Here is an 18288-nt window from a genome sequence, read left to right as displayed (position 1 = left end):
ACGACGTGCTGGCCAATCAGAAGCATGTAAATTAGAGTGGCATTGGAATCAGTTCAGGTAAGTATCGGACCGGTTTTAAGCCCCTTTTAAAGATTGATTTCACAAGCACAGCGCTGTGAAGGCAAAACCTTAAAAAGTTAATAGAATTTTCCTTTACGTTACGATATGTTTCCTTATTTGTAAAATCCAATAAACAAATCTGAAATGAAAAAGTGAATAAAATGTCCCCCGCTCACATTTTTAGGCATATAGAACTAAACTTATTTTTTTTTAAACACTGCATTATTTAATCTTTCCCAGACGTTGTATTGCATGGCTACGTTTATGTTTTCAAAAGTCCGCACTAGAAACACTACAGCATATCTCTAACATTGGATGTTGTAAGTCTGCAGACAACTACAGTATTGTTTGGAATCCTCTTGTATGGAAGACAAACACTGAGCCAGAAACTTGCAGTGAAATATACCCACAAGGAACTTTCTTATAGGTGTTCATTTAGAGTAGTGTTCTTCTAAATGTGGCACAAGCTCCAACAAAGGGACATGGCAAAGCTATTCGATGTGGGAGTGGAGACACAGACATGAAAGGGGCTAAGTCAAAGCTATTTGAGATGGGCGTAAAGTAACAGACACTGGCAAAGCCAAAAGCAAAAGCTCTCGCCAGTGAAACTATTGGATTTGGCAATGTTCTGTGGCCATTCTGAACAACAGCGTGGATACTTTGCAATGTGACTAAAACTAATTTAGTAAAGCGCTATGATGCAGCCAGGGCTAATGCAAATCAAATTTCAAAGCTTTATTCGACAGCATGTCATAAAAGCATGTTTACATCCTAACAATAAATATAAATACTATGTTTAAAAACAATGTACAATTTTTAAAATTACATTAAACCATGATGCTGGCGAATAGTTCCGATGAATTAATACCATCAATTTAAAACAACCTTTATAATAAAAGTAGAACAATAACCTTAGTGTCAGATACTCATTATCCAGCTTCTAGCATTTTTAGGGTACGCGAACGTATTACCCAGGCCCACCCCAAGAATTTTGCTACAGCAATAACCAAGCATGGAGTGCAATCAGATTCGAGTATCCTTAGGGCATCCTTGTATCTACGTATTCCCAAATTTAAACATACTGGTTTTATCCACCTACGACGTGGAATAACATACAATGGACAGACAAACAATAGATGGCCAGCATCTTCGATCAAATCTCGACAGTGAGGACAACAATTATCATGATTAGGTAACCAATTTTGGGTGAATGCTTTAACAGGGAGAGACCCAATTCTAAACTGAAAATACAGTTTTCTATCAGAAGGCCTCTCTATGTAATCCCAAAATGCCTCACAAGATGGAATACATTTAATGTCGAGGTATCGTCCTGTTAGATTGGCATTCTGGCCAGTGTTAAAAGCAGATGTTAAAGTCATGTCCCAGTACATTTTTTTGAGTACAGGCTTTGGAGGAAATTTTAACCCATTTGGATCATTCCATAGATGCCCCAGGTCTAGTTTTATTAACAAGTCTCTGATTTCTTTAAGCCATGCTATAGAGTGAAAATGGTCAGCCCTAATAATGTCTTTTAGGGCGGTAGCATAGTGCGCAAGTTCCGGTGTGACCATGATGCGTCGCCAATAAAGGAGTGGGCGCAATCGTGCCAAATCCTCAACTCTTTTCCTACCAAGATCATATGCTAGTGGAATCATTGGGGTACTTCGGGGAACTCCCGTTAAGCAACGTAAGAACTTATATTCAGCTAATCTTAGTTGTTTCAGGTTGCCAAAGCCCCATAATTCCGATCCATATAGTACAGCACTAATAGCCTTCATATTGTAAATCTCTAAGGCTGGAGTGATAGGTTTAGTCAAGGATAGTTTATATTTCGAAACAATTGCTCCCGCTAACTGGTGAAATTTTAGGGCAGCCATATCAATATGGTTTGTCCACTTCATATTGTTCTGGAGGGATATCCCTAGATATGTAAATGCCTCTACTTGTTCCAGCGGGGTGCCGTTGAATTTAATAACACCTCTAAAATTTTGTCGCTTGTTTAAGCACATAAACTTTGTTTTGGAGGTGTTTATTTCAAGACCACGTTCTCGACAAAAATCACCGAATGCATTTAGCGCCTTCTGCAGGCCACTAGGTGTCCGTGAGACTATCAATGTGTCGTCCGCGAACATGAGAACAGGCACGCGAGACCCAGCCAATACAGGAGCGTCTGTGGGGGAACGGCTCAGATATTCTACAATGCCATTGATAAACAGGGAGAACAACGTGGGTGCCAAGACACATCCCTGCCGAACACCACGCTCTACAGGGAATGTGTCAGTAACCTCCCCCTGCGTTCCCCACCTAATTCGTGCATAGTTGTTCTCGTGCAAGCGGACGAGTAATGTTAGCAGTTCTGGAGCTATCCCTGCTTCGTCGAGAACCCTCCATAGTTTGGTGCGAGGCACTAAATCAAATGCGGATTTTAAGTCTATAAAAACCGCATAAAGGGTCCCATTAGTTAGCTTTACATTCCTCCAATAGAGTGCTAGAAAGTAAAATACCTGGTCAACCGAACTAGTACATGGTCTAAACCCAGCCTGAAATGGGGACAAAATGTTGTTTTCTTCAATCCAGGTATGTAGTTTATTTTGTACTAATCGACCTATCAGTTTCTGGGCAGAATCTATGAGACTGATAGGTCTATAGTTACTGGGTAACGATTTGTCCCCTTTTTTGAAAACTGGGATTATTTCAGCCCCTTTCCATGAGGGGGGTACGGGCGCCCCCATAGCTATAGAGTTTGCTAGGTATTGAAAGTACTGACACCAGGATGATCTATCAGTTAAAAATACATCCGCAGGTATCCCGTCCATCCCGGGGGCACGGCCCCTGGTTATACAGTCTAATGCTAGATTTACATCTTTGATCGTGAACACCTGCGTATGAAAATAAATAGCCGGAGGGGGTGGGTGCTCACCTTCTCGCGAGACTGAAGCATATTGTGGTTTGAAAAAATCAACCCATTGGTTTATTGCCACATTATTTTGGGGAGATGGTGCAACCCCGCCTCTATCCCACTTCACTATCGCCCAAAACTTCTTTTGATCCTTGGACAGACAAGCAGTTTTCAAATCCTGCCAGTGATCCTCGTCCCATTCCTTCTTTGCCACTAGCTGTGTGTGTTTATATAGCTTTCTAGCAGATCTCACATTTTCCATATTTTTCGATCTAAGGGCCAAACTTAAACTCTGGCGAGCTGTTCTACAAGATTTGTTGAACCATCCCGCCATAAGTTGTTTGCCCTTATTAGATTTCTCACCCACTAGGGGCTTTTTAAATTTTTTTGGGAGATTTAGGAAAAAAGTGGTATGGACCTCATCCATTGATGAAAAAAATTTATTACCAGTCACTTGTGTATTCAATTTAGCCACTTCATCAGTTACCACTTTTTTAAGATCTTCTAATTCCTCAGGCTTCTCTATGAATCTGTCCCATTTAACATGCCTCATGTTGTTTGATACAACGACATCCAGGCTGATTTTCCCACCATTGATTTCAGGTTCTATGGGCTCATTGAAGGTTTGCAGTTCCAAGCACAGGGCGTTATGATCACTATCTTCTCGTGCGATTATGGTCATATCGTTCAATCTAGCCCAGATCCTTATATCCACTAGAAAATAATCAATACGACTAGTGGATCTGCCATTGCCAAACGTATTTGCGCCCTGGCGATCTGACCGAGTACGTCCATTAGCAGCCCTAAGCCCTCTCTCTAAACAGAGTGCTTTCAGTTGGATGGCCGCGGCTGTCCACCTCTTAACCGGGGGTAGATCCAGCTGGGGAACCCCCCACCTACTATCCTCTTCTTCTGCTAGAAACTGATCCTCCGAGCCAAGAGGTTCGAACGTCGTGTTAAAATCGCCACCCACTACAATAGGCTTCTCCGATGGTAATACAGAAAGGTGATGGTCTAAGGCAGATATTACATCTGATGAGGTGCCTCCAACCGTCTCTCTAGCATAGATATTTGTTATAGCCACTCCCTGGTCATTAGGCCAGGTGATATTTAATGACAGGATGTCGCTAGATTGAAGACTATATTGGTCAATCTTACAGCGTAGGGATTGGCGGATCCAAATTATCAAGCCTCCTGAGGGACGACCTTTAGTTTTTTTAGTAGCAGGTACATAGAAGTTAAGGAAACCCAAACGATAAACCGGGTCCGTTGACCATGACTCTTGGAATAAGATTATGTCGAACTGGTCGACAAAGGTGTGCCACTCAGGACAGTGCATTTTATTGCCAATTCCTGCAAGATTCCAGGATAAGACGGACAGACGTGACTTGGGTTTAATAGGACTAGTAAACTCATTTAACGTTGGTGAGCTTTGGGTCTCACCTCCAATCCTATTCACATAATCAACACTACTGCTTGGAATACCTAATGATTCATTTATTGGTGCCTGGGGTTCAATATCTCCAGATCCTAGATGGATGGGTAATGTTGATCTATAAAGTTCCTTTACAATGGGCTGGGTAAAGCTGGGGTTGCTTATTTCAATACTGTCTTTTCAACTGGCTGACCCTATAGGGATAGATAAAGTATCGTGCAAAGTTGATGCAACATCCTCAAATCTAACATTCCCATCAAGTCAATCACAGTCGTTCAGATCTGACAGGACCCCAAATCTATTTTCTATGTTGATGTTCCACATCCTATTGAGGTCACTCCCACCCCCTATACTAGGCAATGGGGTCCGCCCTTTCCTCGCTGTCGCTTGATTTACCTCCCATTTCTTTCTACAGTAGAAAAATTTAAGTGTTAAGGGAATGATAGTGCCATATCTCTGTTGTGGGGGAAATATATTATGCAGGATATTAGAGAGGACAGCTGGGTTAGAAAAATTGATAACCACACAATCCCCAGCATACTTTTTAGGATCATGGCCTAACCATGAGACCCTTCTTGCCATGATGATTTCGCCAGCTAGTTGTCTCGCTCCCCAGGGAGACATTCTCATATTTTTTGTCAACCAGTGCAAAGATTTGCTAATAAGAGAAGATGTAGTTTCTATTTTATCAGGTGGTAAAATGGGTACATTGACAAGAACCAATGTGGTAGGAAGAGCCTCAACAATACATTGGAACTGATCATTCGCTGGGCGTTGAGCAAGTCGGTCAATAGGAGGGCCTGGTTTGAATGCCTTCTGGGAATTCTCGTCAGTTGTAGATTGCAAAAGTGGGGGATTCACTATCTCTTTTTGTATAACCCTTCCCTCCCCTCTATCAGGTAGTGATGTCAGGGTACGGCGGCTTGATGCCGAAGGCTCAACTCTAGGTGCTTCTTCTACGGGTCTGTTTAGTAAGGAACTTAATCTGGCTACCTCTGTCATTAATTTATCAATTCTGGCTACCAGAGGAGTAATAACACTCTCAATTTTAGTATCAATCATGTTTGCTATTTTCTTGGACAATTCATTCTCAGAATATTTAGCAATGTGAAACTCTGGTGCCTCAGCTTTTCTCGCGATTTTAGGTGCAGAGGTAGCCTTTTTTTTTCCTGGGCGGGAACCATTACTTTTAGCCTGAGTTTTCCTACAGGCTCTAACTTGCCTGGTTCTGGGGGGAGGGATGGAAGAATCGGAATCAACTAATTCGGTGTCCGTGTGCAAATCTACATCAAGAATAGGTTGTGAGGTAACTGTTGGATGGACACTTAATTCAAGAATATCACTCTCTAACACATCAATTTCAATTGGGGTGCTAGTATTAACCAATGAAGGGGAAGCCAACAGCGAATCAGACAAGGGTGCTGGCAAAGGAAAATTTTCAGGAGGATTTTGAGAGCAGTTTAACCCCAGTGAAGCCCTCCTGTCGTTATTAATTTTACTAACGATCTGCACCATATAGTTGTCCATAATGTTCACACTTGCTGCCTTTTTCGATTTTGGCATTTTACCACACAGCTATGACAAATATACTAATAGTTCACAGCGGCTTGATATCAGCTGTAAGTAGTTCAATTAGCAATGGAGCCCAACGAGGCAGAGATCAGTAAAACACTCACTCAGTCACTTTCAGGGGAGAAAAGGTCCGTCCCGTCCTCTGTCGTCCTCGGACGGCCTCAGACGGCCCGCCCTTTGCCCGGGCTTAGCCCGGCGCCGACCCGCGCGCGATCCCGCGTCGCGGGGGCTCCCGTTAGATTTATGCGCCTTCAAGCGCGCTTCCGATGACGTGGGCGGGTTCGTCCCGCAAGGGTTGCTGGGAACTGTAGTTTCCCTGCACACAGCGGCCGTGTAGATGGTAGGAGCGGCAGGGAAACGCCAAATTGCGCTAGCGTAGTCGTCCTCTAATGCTGGTAAAAGTAACGTGGCACAGGGAGCAGGTAGGCTGTGAAACTGCTTCGTGAAATGACACCCCCGCTCTGCCGGGGCTCCCGTTAGATTTATGCGCCTTCAAGCGCGCTTCCGATGACGTGGGCGGGTTCGTCCCGCAAGGGTTGCTGGGAACTGTAGTTTCCCTGCACACAGCGGCCGTGTAGATGGTAGGTGCGGCAGCGGCAGGGAAACGCCAAATTGCGCTAGCGTAGTCGTCCTCTAATGCTGGTAAAAGTAACGTGGCACAGGGAGCAGGTAGGCTGTGAAACTGCTTCGTGAAATGACACTTTTTTAATTTATTTTAAAATGCATTAGAGTTGAATGCATCATAGTCTTTTTAGTATTATTATTTTTAGCCATTCTGCACTGCAGCCACACTGCTATACAGTATAGCTATAAATCATTGCCAAAGTCTGCAATGCCCAAGCTGTACAGCATTAACAAAAGGGAATGAAAAAGAAGAAAAAATATTTAGCAAAAAATCCTATCACAAAGAAAGCAATTGCACCCATGTCCATGTCTTAGTGGAAATACATTTGGAGCAAATAACATCTGTTGTCACAACAAAAGCAAGTAACATCTTGTTACAATACACAATCATTTCAAATGAGGAAAGGGCTTTTTTGAAGTGTGTTTGAAACAGTAAAACATAGCTCAAAGTAGCAAGAGGTTCAACAAGTAGAACAGGGAAGAAGAAACAAGCATTTGCAATGCAATAGGTCTCGCATTTTCGAGAGTTAAGAGCTATTGGCGTTGGTAATGAAAATGTCTTTTACCTATGTGTTTTGGTTTGGTGTAGTGGATGCATGAACAGAGACACAACTGCAGCACTATACCTAGAGGACTTAGAATGAGGAATTATCACGGGTACCTAGGAAGCAGCTGTAGCACTGTCTAGAGAACTTAGAATGAGGAATTACCACTGTGACCAGAGACACAGATTCAGCACTGCCTAGAGGATTTAGAATAGGGGAGTTACTGACGGGCCCGGAGAAGCAGCTAGCAGCACTGTCTAGAGGACTATATGTATAAGTGAGCACAAGGAAAGATGCAACTCTTAATTGAATTGACCTTTGTCCCAAAAACCGGGACACGTATTTAAATGTAAGAGAAGCGTTGGGATAGTCCTCTGAAAACCGGGACTAGCCAGTAAAATCCGGGACGTCCAATCCCCTACACACAACGCAAAGTAATGTTAAATAAAAATGGTTAGAAAAAGAGGAAAATAACACATTGGCGGTAGACAACTGCACACAAATTGTACTTTACATACTGTTGTATACTTATGATGTTTGTAAACTGCTGCAGTCTACACACAACACTGGTATTGTCTAGAAAATGGATTCAATGTAGCGTAGGCTAGGAAGGTCTTCCAAGCGCCGGCTTTGCAAGGCACCCTCTTGTAACTTGTAAAAGGGGTGGGAGGGTATAACCCATCGCGAAACCCCACCCAGCACTACGCACGGCTAGGTCAAACGGAGGAGGGTTTTAAATCCCTCCCCAATGCTTGCTTGTTTACTTTTATTCGTGACTAATTGCAAGATTAGAGTTACAAAGGGGAAGGCAGATCCTCTGGAAGAAAATTTAAAACCAATGAATACCACATAAAACGGACACATTCCTCGTTTTACAAATTCCCTGACGCATCTTGTTATTATTACATGCGATCTTTCACACAGAGACGCAAGTAACTGATTAGTACCACTCACTGTACATTAGTGAAAAGAAACTTGCCTCAGAGCATAAAATACATGTGACATTTATGCACTACTAAAAAAAACAGAAGTCTTACTTGGCACTTTAAAACAAAAGCCGGCGGGTGCTGCGATGTCGAGAGTGGAATAGGGGAAGTGCATTATAGAAAATAGTGCCCACCAACTTATAAAAAAGACCATGTAACAACACCAGTAAAAGGTCCAGTCATTTTGGGAGGTAACAAATGCAGACAAGGTGGTACCAAGGAGGGAATAACAAGCCTAATAACCACTCGGAAGCCAGCGTTTACGAAAGACCATGATACAAGCCAATTAAAAATATGGGCGGAGAGTAGGCAGGGCTTCAAAGCCATACTCCACTACTGCATGCCTCACAGCAGCACTTGCGCTGCCCAGGTTCGACCTAAAAATAACTGTTGTATCAGTGGAAGAACAGCAATCAAGCTGAAGCAAGCAGTACTTGGGTCCATGATCCAGCCAAAAGAAGAGGAAGTGAAGCCAGCATGCGCCGGCCAATTAGAAGGCATCAAATAAGAGTGCCAATGAAACAAACTATAAGTGATTACCAGTCCATAGCATAACATGGGCTGGCACCCGGGCATCCTCAGGGTTGCCTGCTCCATTATGGTACAGCCGAAATATGTCATATTTGATATCAAACAACTTGCCTTCTCACCCAGACATGATTCTCATGCCAGAGGCAATGTGGTATGCACCCAAGTGGCTACCTTAGTGGTGCCCGCCTGGTTGCCCTAGCCTTTCCTGTGCTCTGGCTGGCAGTCCGCAGCTGCTACAGCCAAGAGATCAATCTGACCCCCTGCCAGGAGATATGAACTCTCTCAGAAGTCAAAAACAATGGCCTGGCTAGGACAAAGGTGACACCTCCCTCCCTGACAGGATGGCTAGTGAAGTGAAACATCAAGGTGGTGAGCGTCAGAGCATTTACTGCCTCTGATATACATCCAGGCTGACTCCCAAAGGAAGGAACAGTTGTTCCCCCTGCCCCCAGGGACATTTGCACCTGGGCAGGTGGGAAAATGATGTAATCAAGAGTCGTACACCCCCAGAAGGCTAGCCACACATCTAGGGCGGGCTACCTAGCCTGTACAGCTAAGGAAGGATTCTACCTGGGGCAGAATAGAGGTTTCTCGGTAGAAAATGTGACACATTCCCCCAGATGTGGTCACCTCAGGGGCGGTTTAGCCGCTGGGGCTAGTAGCCCATTGGCTACTTGCACCATGGCTATTTGCACTCACACCCTTACCGCCCCTAAATCTAGGATTTAAGTGGCACCCCTGACAGTAGAACCTCAGCTCTAATCTGACTTGCAACGAGCACAGAAGAGACCAGAGTCTGCAACAACAGGAGCTATACAAACCAAAGGCGTGATACCCTGCACCTGTGACAACCTTCCTGGCACTGCACAACTGTGACTTATCCTGGACTAAAGACCGGTTCCCCCATACAGAGGGACCCCTTTGAGAGCCAAAGGAAACTCCAGACTCCCCTGGACTAGTGCCACTAATCCCCCTGCAGTCCGCAGGTAAAAATAAAGTACCGGAACGAATGAATCGTTGGCCATCCAAGGGATCTCCCAGATGGGTCCAGTGCATTGTGTGAAACATAGTCATGACCTCCAAAAATATTCAGGCAGCTACCGTTTGCCCCCAGACCTCCGGACGTTGAAACAAATTCTTGTTGATCTTACCGTTGCCGAAAGCTTGTTGGTGGCCAGTCCGGCAATCACCACCGTTACTTGAAGCTGCAACTCGAGGAAACACAGCAACATCTTCATCAGACGCCAGTAGTGGCTCCTTTGTCGATTTCTTTTTACCCATTAGCTCACTAGCTACATGTAAGCGGTAAAACCAGCACTCCTGCTGCTGGCGTTTCAGCACCATGGACAGCCAGGACAACTCTGCGCCTAGGCTTCTCGAGCCAGGTAAAACCAAACTGACTGTCGTGGCTGGATCCTGGGACCCGCATCACCTTAATCCGTCTTGGCTCCCACGCAACTCGACCTGCAAGTGACTGATTGTCACTAGTGCTTTTTACCATTGACTGCAATGCTAAAGTTTTGCAGTATTGCGAACTCATTTAATTTTACTTCTAAAATCCATAACTCTGGTTAAACTATCGGATTGACTTTGTTTGGTTATCTAAATGTATATACAAATCTGCTTTATTTTTGTAAATTGGTGTCAATTACTTATCATCCATGTTGGTACTCTGAAATGCTTACCACATGTTCCTCTAGTAAAGCCGGACTGCTCTTTGCCACTCTACCAGGACTGAGCTATGAATTTATTATTGTGAATCCAAGGACCATCTTTGGGGTATTGCAAGAGTATTACTTAGAGAAGCCTAACCAGCCTCACTGACAATATTGCACTTTCCTACAATATGGAAATGCTTTGGTACTTAACAACATTACTACCCAGCAGTTGGAACAGGAACCTCTCCTGCATTGCGTATAGTGTTGTTCCCCTGCCCTGAGTGCCCAAAAGAGAGCACCTAGTACGTGTTTTCTTTATTATTAATTCTGGCCCTGCCTCACACTAATATAGTGTTTGCACACAGGTCTATGACTGTTGCATGCCAGGAATGAGGTCTGGAATCTGTCCTGTGACCTGGTGGGGTGCACTAAGCATGCCCTTGTACACTGACAGTGGACGAACTACCCTGTCATCAACCAATCAATCATGGATTTATAGAGCGCACTACTCACCCGTAAGGCTGCCTTAGGATCAGTACCTTAAGCTGTGGCCTTTTGGTAATCCAAATGTTACCAGACCTGCAGTCTATTGATGTGAGTAATCTACCCAACCTAACTGCAATGCACTTAACCCATGAACTTGTCTCAAATGACTGATCCTAGGCAAATATTTTATTTCACCCTGTTGCCTTTTTCTTCGTTATCGCATTTGAGAGCACCTTCAAATATATCAGTTCAGCAAGTCTGCTGTACATAATACGCTTGTTTGATTTAATAGATTAACCCTTTGCTCCATGTATAATAAAAATTGTGCCCACATGGACGGTACATCATAACCCCTAACTTGCCTCTTAGTTCACCAATAGCATTGTTATCCGGGCGAGGGCAGGAATGTTTCTCATTTCGTATTTAAAAACTCCCACTTTTAATAATTACATTACCAAAGCACGATGTGGTAGTGTACTGTCATTTACAGACAGACATTTTCCATTGAAATGATGACAAACTTTCCCACTGACATGCAGATTTACTGATAAAACTATATAGTGTACAAACCATAATGTGTGGAAATCTGGTTTCAGCAAATATGCACCATTAGCACATCACCAAGTAAAAATTTGTTTCAAGCCTGTTAAAAATTGTGTTTCTATTTCACTTCAGAATTACAAAAAGTGCTTTGCTAACTATTGAAATACATTTTGAAATAACTATACTTTTAATTTACAATTTATTTAAATATTGTGTGACTAGCACGGTTGTCAGTTTACAAAATCATCCAACTTTGCAGAGAAAGAAAAGTAAAACACCAATCTCTAGAATAAAGAAGCAATTTGATAGAAGATATAAGCTGCCATTTGACCTCTGTCTTTGAATGCACAGCAAAGGTGACAAGATAAAAACAAGATTTAAATGCATATTTATTGCTCATTCACTTTCTGAATGAACCTAACACCTGTGCTGTGTCACCTCCAGACCTGCCCAGTAAGCCCTAAAAATATCTTGCCCTGATAAAATGTGACTCGCCATAGCGAGTAGGAGACTAGATTTCTCGAGGCATGCAGAGTGGAAGCCTGATAAAATGTGACTCGCCATAGCGAGTAGGCGACTAGATTTCTCGAGGCATGCAGAGTGGAGGCCTACGAGCCTGCTTGTGAAAAGTTTTGCTTCTATGCCCTAACCCAGATCCTAGTAGTATACTGAAACCAGGCTTCAGTTGTCTGTGGAAAGGCAAGTTGGCAAGAATAGGAGGTATGACAGAATGGATCAGTTCATTATATGCAAGAGAAGCTTGATCGTCTGAGTAGTTACTGATTGAGTGGTCCCAGTAACCATTTACTCTGCTAATTTTGGTAGGCCGGATGTCGAGGAGTAGTGACTTACTGCAAGATCAAGGGTGCCCATGCAGAACTTAAATTTTGGATGATCCAAATGATGGGGTGCTTTAGAAAATTGGAGCTCGGCTCCCAAAGGGGACAATAAATCGCAAATTAGATCCATGAGCATATCTGAGAGTGGGGTTATTTCGGTCTGTGGACAAATGCATGCACTCCAGAAATATACGTTTGATTTCAGTGACAGAGGTTCAAATCTCGGCAAGCCGAATCAAAGTTCCATCCTCACGAGGTCAGCTAACAATAATCACCTGTCATCCTGAGAATGTCAGACGTGTAATTGTGTCCTGAAACTAACTGTGATAATCAATGCAGTCAAATGTCCCTGTTTTTTTTATTTTTTTGCAATAATAAAAGATATATAATAATAACAATAATCACCTGTGTACAAGATGGTATGTCACCACTTTTGAGCTTTCTGAGAGTTGCTACCTTGGGTTAGTTGTTTAACCAACACATATTAAGATTTGTTAAAGTAAACTTTGGACTGGAAAAAAGTGCTGCGAGGCCACAAAGTCATACAGAACTGGCCTTTGTTCAGAAAGCACCCTAGGCGAAACCAAATTTGGCTCGCCCTCTTTAACTGTCTGTGTACTGAACATTTGGGATGAGTAGGAGGTGGGCACGATTAAGATTGAGAAAAAAATAGAAGCAAAGAGGCCAGCAGCTGTCAGAAAAAGGTTTTTCAATACACTTTATTTTGGACATACGTTGTAAAGAGACTGCTGCAGGAAGCTCTAAAGGCCCTCTGGAGGTCTGGCCTGGCTACAGCTTGCATATGCAAAGAGCCGGTCCTGAAATCATAGCTTACCCTTACTGTAACAGATGTGTTGCATGCTATCTAATAGCTGAACATTGCCCTCATTTCTGTGATAGTGACTTAAGAATCGCGATCATGGGCTCAATATCAGGGACCCCTTCCCTTTAGCTCATCTGCGCTACCCACAACCTTAACTGGGGTGCCCAGCGTACCCTCCAAATAATTATTTGATGCATAAGTCCCGCCCCTCCTCACGCCCCGCCCCTCTTACCCTCTCCCCAGTCCAGGCACGTATCCGAGCGGCGCTGCCATGCCGAGGAAGGGCTTCTTCTTTTTGTTCATGGTGCCAGTGAGGGAGGCAGTCAGACCGGAGGCTCCCCCAGCAGCCACGGCCGAATTCCCGGGGCCCGTCGGCCCACCACTAGAGGAGGACATTCCAGCCATTCTGCCGAACACCGGAACTGCGCGCTTGTTTTCACATAGGCATGCTTTGCGAGCGGAAGTGTCTGGGTTTAACATCTGTGACGTATTTCCGGCGACTGTGTAGACAGGAAAATAAAGCGTGTCTGTTTCTATGGGAACTGCCGTCGAAAAGCCTAGCGTTTTCAATCAGGAAGAGGATGAGAATATTAAACAGAAGAATCTACCACTTTAAGAAGTTGTCAGACAGTTAGTGGCAGCTCTAAATAGTTTTATAGGGTGTAGCACCATGTTCGGGATTGCACAGCGTTAGTGCGTTTTCAAAGTCCTGGTATGTTCCTTAATTTAGGATCGGGTTGGCAGTTCCAAGTAATTATTTACAGCTAAATAAGCAACTCTCTTCTCTGTGTTTTGAATGGAAAATTAGAATTGTAGGTACTTTGTATCCCATAGTGCCTGTTTACTATTTAGAACTGCAGGTAATCTACCATTTAGGGCACTGCACCCCTGCTGCAAGTTGCTGCAACTGTCCCTTACAGATTTAGCAAGTGTAGGTACTCTGCCCGTCTACGGCTGCCCATTTAAAACAGTGACTTCAATATGTGGAAAACTAAGGAATGAACACAAAGTCTGTCAGTTTTAAAATTGCCTCATATGTTTATATGCAATTGTTAACAATGAACTATCCATGCAAAGATCACTTTTCATCTTGAAATGATCTACACTATATATATCAATTCAATTCAATTAATCTTTATTCAGATTCAAAAATGTATCCATAAAAGCACAGGTCAAAATAAATCAATATTAAAATACATAAAATCGGTATAACAACAGCATCGTACAAAACAGTGCCCATAACAGTCCAATAAATACAAAATGGCATTACAATATAGCTATAAAGTGCAGTTGGTTACATTTGTCCATTACAGAAGGCCTCGATTTCATGTGATCCTAAAGGGGAAATAACATATACAGTGTGCGCCTAAAAAATGGACCTTCATTAAGTACTCATAGAGGTGCGTGAACGGACTGCCGCTTTTAAGAAGGAACCTACACGGAAAACCAAAGCATCCTCTTCTAATTTAAGAATTTCTGTGTAGGCTGTTTTATGATCAATAATGGTGGTTTCCTTAAAAAAAGGAATCAAAAACAATTTTGTATACATTTGATAAAAATTACAGAAAAATAGAAAATGTGGCATTGTTTGTTTACTAAGGTTATCACATGGACATAACATTTGATCTAGCTTAGCGTTAAACCCTAGGGGGAAACAGAGCATATATTTCATAGTACCCGCTCTTAGTCGAAACAACAATCCTCTTTCCCAATGGCTAATATTCTTCAGACGGTAACTAGATGGCAGATAAGATGGCGGCAGTCGTACATCTTCTAAGGACATATACCTTGCTACTGAAGATTTCAGGAGCTCTTCATCATGTCTAGCCCTGCTATACTTATCATATAACACCTCCTAAAGCGATTTTTTACTTACACCATCCATATTAGTTGGGTTTAAGAAGATATGTTCGAGGTTTACACTGATTAGACTTTCCCGTACGGCAGAAAGCCACGGTATGTCTATCCCCTTTTCACATTTCAGGCAGTCGGAAATTATATTTCTTGTAAGTATTGCTGCTGGATTCTGCCAAATTTTAAGCCAAAATATACTAGGTCATGCCCTGATAAAGTCTTCAATATATGGCAATTTTAACTCTCCATGGCAAATATACTGTGATGCGGAGATTGGGGCCCCCAGCAATTTCCTACAGAATCAGTTTTCCTCACTCTGGATGCCACTACAACCAGTGAAGCCCCAAACCTCAGCCCCATAGGTTGCAACAGGGATACACTGCAATGTTAAAATTTTGGTAATAGGTAGTACCACCTCAACTTTTTTCGGTTGGGGTAGTGAAAATACCGAATTGATTTAGCGAATTTTCCCCTGCTGTGTGCCACATGAGTAGTCCAGGAACCATTGGCTGCAAATATCAGCCCCAGATAAGGAAAAGTGCGGGTGCTTAGTAAACGTTCGTTGCCTATGGGGATTGAATTAACAAGGTGCATTTTTGGGCCTCATGCCATTATAAAAGATTTGTTAAAATTTGTACGAAGATCTTAAACTGCCATAAAATCAATGAAACCCTGTATTAAAGTGCGCAGTGCATTTGGTGTGCGGCCCATCAGGACCGCATCATCCGCATATAATAAGGCGGGTAGGATATTACCATCAATGATGGGAACATCATTAGTGAGCTTAGGCAGGGAGTAATGCTAATCATTAATATATAAAATGAATAAAAGTGGGGCCAATACGCACCCTTGCCTGACCCCTCTGCCAATAGTGATATCCTGTGTGACCTCACCGCCTTTACCAATATGCACCCGGGCCTTTAAGTCCCTATGCAGGTACGCTAAAAAATTAACTAAAACTTCGTCCAACCCATATTTTAAGAGCATAGACCAAAGGTGTGACCTGTTAACAAAATCAAAAGCTGAAGTAAGGTCAATGAAGGCTAAGTAAATAGGGGATTTTCGTGCTACGGTATATTTACCAATAATTAAGTTAAGGTTTAGGCATTGCTCTAGAGTGCCTATTTTGCTTCTAAAACCTAACTGACAAGAAATTAAAATATGTTCATCCTCGGCCCAGGACCTAATCTTATTAAACAGGATTCTCCCAAGGATTTTTAATGTATTATCAATCAGGGAGATTGGTCTATAGCAGCTAGGGTTGGAACGATCACCCTTTTTAAAAATAGGAACAATAATACTCGTAGACCATGTGCAAGGAATTGGCGCAACAGTTAGATTATTAAAAACATTCAATAAGAGGGGTGCCCAAGAAACAGGTTTGTGTTTAATAAGATCTATCGGTAGCCCGTCGGGACCAGGGGCTTTATTGCGCAAGCTTTGGTGTATGACTTCCTCGACTTCAGATATGGATATCTCAATCCTAGAGGGTCTTTGATAGTTATATGATTCCTCATTCCTTGGTGTGGCTTGATAGATCTTTGAAAAATGGGATACCAATGCTTCGCTGGAAATTGTACAACTTATAGAAGTTAATGTGTGGCCTGCAGTTCTCATCTCCTTCACAGCTAACCAAAAACCATTCCCGTTGTTAAGTTTGGCAGTGCACGCAAGGCTATCCCATCTCTCTTTTAGGACCTCTTCTTTCCGTTGTTTCGTGATGCACTTGTATTGGTGTCTCAAGGATTTTACCAATACCGAGTCCCTAGGATTCATCACAAAGGCCTCGCGGAGACCTCTATTAGCTCTAGAGCAAGCACTATCAAACCAGCGTGGACCCAGATTAGACTCAGTTAGTGGTCTAGATAATATTTGTTTAATGCCCCTACACAGTTGAACGAAGGCATCAATTACCGTAGGGTTGTGACTAACTGGTGACAAAGAACTAGCAATTAGTCCTGGAAAAGCTTTTATCATTCTAGGAAATAGGTCGTTGTTATCAACGCCTCGCCAAGCCAGTCTTAGATTGTCAGTGGAAGGCACTAAGTTGCTAGCCCCACTTTCTTTCACAAATTTTGGCTTGGGGGCCACTTTTAGTGTTGTAGCAATAGGGTTATGATTGCCCAGAAAAGTTTGTAAGACCTCAGCCCTTAACAAACAATCTTCCAGTGAGGCAGATATAAACGCATAGTCAATAGTAGAGGCTCAGCCTCGCCCTCTATATGTTGGTATAATATGACTATCTTTATGGAATACAGCCGCAATTTCCATTACATTTATTAAATTGTAATTAGACAAATGAATCAACAGTTCTGCCCCCCTAATACATGGGTGTTTATCTGTAGTGGGTTCCTTGTCTAAAATGTTACTGCTAGGAATCCTCACATTGAAGTCACCACCTAGACAAATGCCAGCTAACTTGTCAAACAACCTTTGCCTTTGTAAATTTGAAATAAAATTAAACAAGTTTATAAAATTCCCATTTGGAATGGTATAAAAATCATTATTATAAAAATTTATCAAACAAATGGAAACACCCCAAGTATAAATTAACACCTGAAACTTGTCATTGTCAGTTGTTAGGACCCTAACACTGCCACCTGCGGAGATTTTAATCCAAATAGAAATACCGCCTGATGAGCGGCCGATCTTAGGAATGGGGGCAGTTATATTATAGCATTCGAACCCTTCTTGATGTAATTCTCGTGTTGCCCAGGTTTCTTGCAGCATGAGGATGTCATATGCTTGAACCGTTTTTTTACCCATTCATCCAATTCAATTTTTGAGGCCAAGCCGGCAATATTCCAACTCAAGATATTTAAATTAAATGTATTCTCAACAGCATGTTGGAGATCTTGGCCTGGACTTACAGGCATAGCTGGTAGGGGAATGGTCGGGTTAGATAATGGTAAAAGGGCCAGTTAGTCCTGGTTATCAAGGCCGGACAGGTTAGAAAACCTATTATGCGTGGTCAATGGAGGGGCCTCATAAGTTACCGTCCCTACGGCTGCCCATTTAAAACAGTGACTTCAATATTTGGAAAACTAAGGAATGAACACAAAGTCTGTCAGTTTTAAAATTGCCTCATATGTTTATATGCACTTGTTAACAATGAACTATCCATGCAACGATCACTTTTCATCTTGAAATCATCAATCCATTGTTTGGAGTCTACACCCGTGCAGATGATTTACACTACATATATCATCTGCAGAGCCTGTGGTCGCTATTGCTTAATTGTCAAATGCACTTTGTTTTAACCAGTGTAACGATGAAAATAATGTTCAACTAGAAGTGACCCACGTAAACCTCTGAACACTGTTGAATTATTCACTGTTACTTAATAGAGGGTGCTACATTTAACGGTTCGCTGTGTTTTGATTCCAGAAGGATGAGAAGCTGAGCAAGCCATGTTGACATTTAAGTTTGTACC

General features: G+C 42.6%; 1 protein-coding gene across 1 annotated transcript in view; it reads right to left on the bottom strand.

The window, feature by feature from the left end:
* Positions 1-13474, bottom strand: part of PRPF6 (pre-mRNA processing factor 6) — a 349710-nt gene extending 336236 nt beyond the window's left edge. Inside the window, exon 1 of the mRNA XM_085619664.1 lies at positions 13234-13474. Coding sequence (XP_085475790.1) covers positions 13234-13406 — 173 coding nt within the window. The 5' untranslated portion in view covers positions 13407-13474. The remainder of the gene's footprint in view (positions 1-13233) is intronic.
* Positions 13475-18288: the final 4814 nt, after the last annotated feature.

Source organism: Triturus cristatus, chromosome 7 (genome assembly GCF_964204655.1).
Source record: "Triturus cristatus chromosome 7, aTriCri1.1, whole genome shotgun sequence".
Classification (NCBI taxonomy): Eukaryota; Metazoa; Chordata; class Amphibia; order Caudata; family Salamandridae; genus Triturus; species Triturus cristatus.
The sequence above is the reverse complement of the archived record's forward strand: the minus strand, read 5'-3'. Positions and strand labels throughout refer to the sequence as shown.